The 8,922-nt window shown below is 41.4% G+C and overlaps 1 protein-coding gene across 1 annotated transcript; it reads left to right on the top strand.

The window, feature by feature from the left end:
* The first annotated feature begins 1,284 nt into the window (after positions 1-1,284).
* Positions 1,285-8,808, top strand: LOC308314735 (arylsulfatase A-like). The gene is made up of 8 exons (XM_080762398.1): positions 1,285-1,620; positions 4,763-5,003; positions 5,206-5,424; positions 6,135-6,304; positions 6,887-7,011; positions 7,542-7,669; positions 7,762-7,864; positions 7,955-8,808. The coding sequence occupies exons 1-8, from the start codon at positions 1,388-1,390 to the stop codon at positions 8,242-8,244; spliced, it is 1,509 nt and encodes a 502-aa protein (XP_080618524.1). The 5' UTR covers positions 1,285-1,387; the 3' UTR covers positions 8,245-8,808.
* Positions 8,809-8,922: the final 114 nt, after the last annotated feature.

Below are 8,922 nucleotides of genomic sequence, written 5' to 3'. Positions count from 1 at the left end.
TACAAAAGGTTCAACTAGGAAAATGTGAGTGTTTTAGCATTTGCAGGGAAAATTCCAGTGGTAAAAAAAAGTGCGGGAAAAAGAAGAGGAAAGGGACAGGCTGTATTTTACTGTACAGCCATCTATATAGACATATATACCGAATACCGGTAGAAAAGAAAATGTACAATGGACTCTGGGATATGCGATGCCATTGTTATAACCAGGCTGAGACTGGGACTACCGGTATGTGGTCTAGCCAGCTGCTTAAAACATCCAGCCGGACTGTCTGTCAGTGTGGACAGATGGAGACAGTTCTCATGTGAGAAGTACAGAAATGAGAGGTGGCAGATGTTTGAGGAATTGGCAGATCAAGGTCTCAAAGTAGTCTCCTTTAAGGCTATATTTACACCAGCTTTCTTTACTCTATATCAGTGGTTCCCAAAGTGGGGTCCGGGGACCCCCAGGGGTACCTGAGGGAGTTCCAGGGGGGACCCATCTATTTTGTTCATGTTCATAAAGTGTTTAAAGCAGTCGTTCCCAAACTTTTTCATGTCAAGGACCCCCAAATTGACACTACTTAGCCCGTGGACCCCCATTTGAAAAGATATGCCAGGGACCCCCATAAGAGAAGACGTACACATTTAGACGTCTACATTTAGACGTACACATTTAGCGTCTACATTTAGACGTACACATTTAGACGTCTACATTTAGACGTCTGTATACATTTAGACGTCTACATTTAGACGTCTACATTTATTTGTTATCCGTGTTGTGAGGATGAGGGGGTACCTGGAAAAATATCTACCCCAAAAGGGGTACCTGGTCCAAAAAAGTTTGGGAACCCCTGCTCTATATACTATACTATATTCTAAAGCAGGGGTTCTCAACGTTTTTGGCTGGGGACCCCCAAAAATGCTTTGGGCATGTCTCACGACCCCCTCCCCACCACCAAATTGACCACTACAATAACCTTAATAATAGAGAAAATACATAATAAATAAATACCGAAACCAGATTCATTAAGGAAAGTTTATGCATGCACTGCATGTGTAGGCCTACTATAATTGTAAACTCTAAATTTCCATTTCCAGCCATTCTGTTGCAAAAAAATAAATATATAAATAATTTGGGGGGACCCCCAAAATAAGTTCGGGACCCCTGCACCCCCATGTTGAGAACCCCTGTTCTAAAGTGCTGTAGGGTTATACCCCAGAGCCATCTGTGGAGGGCAGCTTTGCACTAATGTGTACATCCTGCCGAACAGGAAAGATAACAGCGTCAGTGTCACCAGACCAAAGAGATTCTATATACCGGTAGATCTCTTTGACCATACTTTCCACCTCGGAGGAAACCAAAAGAAGACAGCGCTATCTTCTCCCAAACTCGACTTTTTGCAAATGAAATGCGACATAAAATGGATCAAATCACCTTTGCATTTTTAAGTGTGTTGCTTTTCTCCAGCTGCTTAGCGTCACCACCAAATTTTGTACTACTTTTCGCTGACGATTTGGGATTTGGAGATTTGGGCTGCTATGGACATCCGACTTCACTGACTCCCAATCTGGACCGCCTGGCAGCCGAGGGACTCCGTTTCACTGACTTCTACAGCACCTGTGGAGCCTGCAGCCCGTCCAGGTATAGTGACCAAAGTCACCAAACCATGACAGTGACAATGCAGTCACTCAGTGCACTCATGACTGAATCAGAACTTATTGTCACGTCACCACATCACAACAGTCACTAGCCTAAGACTCTCTCTCGTAGATCGATTCTGACATTTTTAATCTACGAGATCTCGTAGATTCTCGTAGATCTATCTACGAGACGACGAGAGTCTAAATCTTAGGCTAATCACGACACCATTACAGATGTAAAATTGGCTGAAATATGTTTTGTAGACCTGTTTTGTTTTGTTAGACGGCAGCGGAACAGGTCTAACAGGAATACACGGTCTAATACAAAGTCCAAAGCAATGGAGAGGCAACCAAGGTGCTCGATCACTGCTCAGGAGGTGTGCCGGAAAGGTGCTCCTGGGAATCTGGGATCAATCGGGATAACACATCGATTTAGAACAAAGCGGAGATCCGGGCACACTTTTGTTAAAAGGAGGAAAACTTCATCAGAGGAGGCACTATGCGGAAATGCTTCTTGTGCAGGTTGAATGAACCCTTAGTTGAACCCTCCTTCTTTATACTCTGGTGGTTGAACGAGTATACTCTACTATTAGGGTTGAACTCATGGTTGAACTGATCAGATCATGTACAGACTCAGCCAATTAAACTTTACACCGGTGTTATCTTTCAGATGGACATTTGTTCAAATAACTATTTGATGTATTTGGCTTAGCTCTGGACCTGGTCCATAGCTCTAATGCGTTGCAACCACTCTAAGGTTGCAACGCATTAGAGCTATGGATCAGCGCTATAGGCTATTTGGCATTATGGCATAATACAAAATGTCAGAAAATTAATATAAAACTTCAAGGCTACAATAAAGGTCATGGGGCAGGGGCTGAAATTCCCTAAAATTGCACTTTTGGGGGCGCCCGCTGGCCTAGTGGTCCAGGGCAGGTGCATGCCACATTGCCACATAGGCTTTGGCCTGACAGCGTGTCGCGTGTTCGAGTCCTGTTCATGACGACCTTTGCTGCATGTCTCTCCCCAATTCTCTCTCTCCCTCTTTCCTGTCTGTCTTCGCTTGATGCTGTCAATAAAGGCAGAAAAAAGGTCACTTTGGCCAAAGATATCGAAAATACCTGATCAGGTATTTTCAGGGTGCGACCCCCGCACTCTTTAGCTACTGAAGATGTGGCGTAAGACATGGATTTCTATACAGAGGACAAATGCAAAATGTTCCGTTCAGGAGAGTTCGGAAAGAGGCAATTCTCCTGATAGTCCAGACTCCAGGGGCCACAGGCCCAAAAGCTCAAGGAATAGAGTTTAACTTGTCATGCCGTACTTTTTATTTGTGTTTTTGAGGGGCATAATCAACATGAGTTAGACTTTAATATATTAGTGCCCCTCACTTGGGCTAAAAAACGGCCATCACAAATGTGATGAGGTCAGCACAACTGTGATGAGGTCAGCACATTTGGGCAAGTGGCCATGGCCAGATTTAGTCCAAGGAGTGTTTTTTCATAATCATGAAAACCCCCTATTTTTACATGTCGCATGCTACTTAAAGCATAATGAAATTTGCAAAATGTTGCCTTATGGTTGTCTATGGTGTGGTATATAAAAATGACCATAACCTTTTTTCGCGATGTTCCGGCAGAGCAGGCCTCTTATTCTGTGGACCTTAATGACCAATTGAATAAAAAGTACGGCATGACATCACAGGTCCTCTCAAATTTTGGGTGACTGGCTCCCCGGCTATGACTGCTGGTATGGAAAAGGGGCAGTTGTTTCTTTCACCATAGTAAATGCTGCATTCGCCTGATTCGGGTACTGGAGAGGGCAGGTTTTTTTACAGACGGGTAAAAGGGCAGGGGCTCATGCCCCCTTTGATGTCTATGTATGTACGTGCCTGGCTAAATACTAGGGATGCACCGAACGGGACATTCTTGGCCGGAGCCGAATACTGAATATAGGAAACGGTTGGCCGAAAACCGAATATCGAATATCCGAATATGATTAATATTATACTAGATCTTTTTTTTCTCCTACCATTGCTGTCATGGCCGTACGTTAAAGCTACCTGATTTATGGCAAAATAAATGGTTATGGCAAAACCTAACTTAAATAATAATCACTATTATGGGTCCATAAAACATTTATTCAGCCCTTTTGAATGCATTAATTGCATACACTATTGAATAGTGTCTGCAATTAAGTGTCGCGGAACACAGGTTGGGAAACACTGCACTATTCTGTGATATATTTTCTGCCTATTCGGGCCGAAACCGAAAAAGCCAAAAATGCATTTTTAGCCATTTTCTGCCAAACATTTTCTGAGGACGAATATTGGGTGCATCAGTAGTTAAAATAGTATGTTTATACAGAGTAGGTAAAGAATAAATAATCTCTCAATCACCTGGTAATGACTGTGACACAGTACTGTAGCTGAAAGGTCAGAAGGTCAGTCCTTGAAACCACAATGTTTCCAGCCAGACAGGTCTAGTCCAGAATGCCACTTAAGCACTATATACTTTGTTGTACAACACATAGCGAAAATAGTTGACCTACGTCCTACAAGCTTGTAGATGTTTGGAAAATTTGAAAGATTTAGAAAGCTTTTGCCTATAATGCCATATTGAAAGTGTTTATCACTTAACATACCTAACCTACACCCGCACAGTATCGTTGGTATGAAGTGTAACTGAATATCGCTGTTTTAGTATCCCCACTTAACCCATTAAGACCGGAGTTTGATTCTACAAATGTTATGTTATGGTTATGGCTAAACTTAACTTACGTAAATAATAATCACTATTATGGATCCATAAAACATTTATTCAGCTCTTTTGAATGCATTCATTGCATACACTATTCGGTGATATATTTTCTGCCTATTCGGGCCGAAACCGAATAGGCCGGAAATGCATTTTTAGCCATTTTCTGCGGCCGAATATTCGGTGCATCACTACTAAATACATTCACACTGAGCAGTCAGTTAATTGGGGACGTTGCATAAATTGCGGACACACACACACACACACACACACACACACACACACACACACACACACACACACACACACACAGAGTCTGCACTGCACAATACATATTTGACCTGACGAGAATATTTCTACAAATCAAGCTTGCATGTTGCCTTTCAGGGCGTCTTTGTTGACAGGGCGCTACCATACCCGTTCGGGTATCTACCCAGGAGTGTTTTACCCAGGTTCTATTGGGGGTCTGCCACTGAATGAGACCACAATCGCGGAGATGTTGAAGCCTCTTGGCTACGCCACGGCTGCCGTGGGGAAGTGGCATCTGGGATATGGTGCTAATGGCACGTACCTGCCTACCCGTCAGGGCTTTGACCAGTACCTTGGGATCCCCTACTCTCATGATCAGGTCAGTGTCATAACATAATCATTGCCGCATTTGGAAAAAAATAAATGAACTAAACAATGCTATCACAGCATGATACATAGAACAAAGGTAAAATATATGAGGTTTTTAAAGTGTGGTCAGTAATTAAAGACCTTTGTCATGCAATTCTGGGAAAGTATATATTTTCTTTCTTTTAATTATTTCCCTCATACTCCTTCCTCAGGGACCCTGTCATAACCTGACTTGTTTCCCCCCTGATGTTAAGTGTTTTGGATTCTGTGACAAAGACACAGTGACCGTCCCACTGATGCACAACAAGTCCATCACGCAGCAGCCAGTCCACTTCCTGGACCTGGAGAGGGCTTACAGTGACTTTGCTACGGCCTTCATCGATGCTTCAGCCCAGAAGAAGCAACCCTTCTTCCTCTATTATCCTAACCACGTAAGCATCAGGGGCAAACCTCATTTAAACACTACCAAGTTGTCACTTCTCACCCAAGAAAACTGATCTACAAGCTCACAATGTTGTTAGTAGGGCTGGTGAAATGACTTCAAACCTTTTCCGTGATCAAACTTTTGAAAATAGCCGATATACAACCTCACAACGTGTTGCATCAAGATTGGATATTTTTGCATGCTGCCATTGTACAATAAATTATAATAGTGGTTTAGTTGTTAATCAGACAATTTAGTCTATTATAAAAATAAATCTATTCACATTTCTCTTGTAGATTCCTTAATATATAAACATTTTATTTATTACAAAAACCTTGCTTCTCGATTATTCGGTTATAAGTCGGTTATTGGTTCTAAATTTTGATTTAGATATATTTCTGTGTAATTACCCAGCCCTGTACTTAGACTGAATGTACAGTACACTCGTAATAGTAATTAGTTTGTTCCTTTACACAAAGTATTGAAATCTCATGATAGTCTTGACTTGTTTACACAATCACTTCCTCAGTCATGGAAGAGAATGTGCTTAGAAATCCTACGATGAGATCCAAATAGCTTTATACTGGATATATCTGATCATTCAGTTTCAGCTGGAGCTGGTGGCCTTGATATTTTGTGTAATGAATGTATTTAAATGTGTTGTTTTTCAGTTTCTATCCCAAGTGACATTTTAAACTTTCTTCCAACCTCGTCCAGCACACACACTATCCCCAGTATGCAGGTCCAGAGACGGCATATCTGTCTCCGAGGGGCCCCTATGGAGATGCTCTGATGGAGTTTGACAGTACTGTGGGAAACATCCTTTCCACCCTGGAGAAAACGGGGCAGATTAACAACACTCTGGTTTTCTTTACCTCTGATAATGGGTGGGTTGGTGCCTCTGTTCTAAATCGGTACTCTCTTCTGATTGACTGAAATTGACAACACACCTGAACATTTATTTTTGAGGGGCGCTATACCCTCCTATATGTCCAGCTGTTAGTGTGCATGTAAACACAAACATTAAATGCCATTGATAATGAATGCCCAGTTTTACGCCATTGTCCCAACACAAACATTAAATGCCATTGATAATGAATGCCCAGTTTTACGTCATTGTCCTGACACAAACATTAAATGCCATTGATAATGAATGGCCAGTTTTGAGTGTTTGTGTAAACACAACCATTGTGTAAACACAAACATTGAAGAAGAAGGTGAAGACGCAAATTCTGATTGGCCGGAATGAGATGATTTATGAATTATGATAATGTACGATGATAAAAGCCCCTCACTTCACACAGATGTGATCAAACACTATAGCAATGATTACAATCACAATATAGTCATTTTAAACAGAATATACCTACCTTTAAATATGCAGACATTTTTTATGTCTGCTTATTATTATTTTTATGGCACTTTGATCTGCCATATTATTGCCCTGTTATTCCTCTCTTTATGTCCAGGCCTGAACTGATGCGTATGTCCCGTGGAGGGAACGCTGGTCCTCTAAAATGTGGGAAGGCCACCACCTATGAGGGCGGCGTACGAGAGCCAGGCATCGCCTTCTGGCCCGGGACGATCAGACCAGGTATCTGTGACTTCTTTTACCTACAGACAGTAGTACACTGTGATTGAACTGGGTATTATCAACAGCCACTGTTTAGGTCCACTGTATTGTGGAGCAATCTTGAGGTTATCAGTGAAGAACACAGTCCAAAATGGATAAAGTATCTCATAAAAAAGGAGAGTTCACTACTTCATCCGAGTGCAGTTTGATTCACAAAACAATGTTTGGTTAATGCAGTTCGACCAGAACACTCATACTGTAGTTGAATTCTGATCTTCTGTGGCCTAATAATAGTACTTAGTACCTACGGTATCTGCAGTTAGCAAATGCACTGGCATTTTCCAATGCCTGTTTAGTTAGTTAGTTAGTTTCAATCTAGCTTCCCAATATTTGGTCATTATAGGTGAAAGAACTAAAATGCACTGTGAGTTTGTAGATTGACTATTTCTGCTGCATGCCACATACTACAAATAGGGATTAAATGGTTAGGCTGCATTTCTTTCTCATCTAATTTGGTTTTGTGTCTACTCTGTTTTTCATGCATCCTTCAGGGGTGACCCATGAGCTGGCCAGCACCCTGGATATCCTGCCCACTTTTGCAGGATTGGCAGGAGCCAAACTGCCCCAAGTGCAGCTTGATGGGGTGGATATGACAGATATCCTAGTCAAACATGGAATGGTACTATAGAGGCATCACACTTGTCATTCAACAACATTCATAGTTTAGTTAATATCCAACTAATCAGTTAATTTACTTGCATGTCTTTCTAGAGTAAGAGGGAGTTCATGATGTTCTACCCCATGGATCCCAGTGAAAGATTTGGCATGTTCGCTCTCAGGTTCTGGAATTACAAGGTGCACTTCTTCACATGTGGTATGTAGTATTTCCTATGTCTAAGAGTAAATATTAGATTAGATATTAAGGCAGGAGGTTTTTGACACATTTTTGCTCATCGTACTATAGGAAGCATCAAAAGCAGTACAACCCCAGACAGAGACTGTGACGCTCCCCTCAAGGCTCACTACCCCCCACTTATTTTTGACCTGGACTCAGACCCTTCTGAGAACTATCCTCTCTCCTTGGAGGACAGACCAGACCTCCACTACCTACTGGCCAAGATCCTGAAGGTTAAGGCTCAGTTTGAGTCCTCCATGGTGTTTGGAGAGAGCCAAATGCGGAGAGGGGCCGACCCTGCATTAGTGCCCTGCTGCAACCCTCAGTGTAGCCCCAAACCCAGCTGCTGTCAGTGTTAATGAGGCAAAGTGACAAAAAATGCAGATCAAACAGAATGTAGAAGGGAAAGTAACAAAGGACACTACACTGATGTCACTCAAACAAAAGTATATGAGTGAAATAACAAAAGGTTACTACATGATGATTTTTGTTCATTATGTTGTGATGATGTGTACTCTTGAGTCTTGACTAATGAATTATGTCTAAGGCTATTGAATTGCTTCCTCAGTGAGGACTCAGGAGGATGTTTGGTTACATTTATTTTCTAAAGTTAACATTGAGAATTACATTTATTTTAATATGCCTGGCTTTTACTTGAATATTATATTATATAGCTGTTGGTTTTTTAATATGCCTGGCCTTTACATGATTTCCATTGTTTTTGTGCTTATGCTTTACCAGTTTACCATCTGATACTGTGGTCCAGTTGTACTGATAGAATCATCTTCAAGCACTGCAATATCGGTGTACTTGACAATCATATAAAGTTCAGTGTTTAAGTTATTCTAATGCCCCAACAATGATGACCACTGATAAATGATACAGATGGAGACAGACATTTTCGGACATCAAGCATAATTTATATTTTAAACCAAACCCATGACAAGGCAGAGTGATATTTTTTTCCCCTTTTTTTTGTCTTTTTCTTACCTTTTCCCTTGAGTTCTTTTAAATATTTATTTGTGCCAAGTATGTGA

This window comes from Protomyctophum bolini (genome assembly GCF_963924005.1).
Source record: "Protomyctophum bolini genome assembly, chromosome: 4".
In the NCBI taxonomy this organism is placed as follows: Eukaryota; Metazoa; Chordata; class Actinopteri; order Myctophiformes; family Myctophidae; genus Protomyctophum; species Protomyctophum bolini.
The sequence above is the reverse complement of the archived record's forward strand: the minus strand, read 5'-3'. Positions and strand labels throughout refer to the sequence as shown.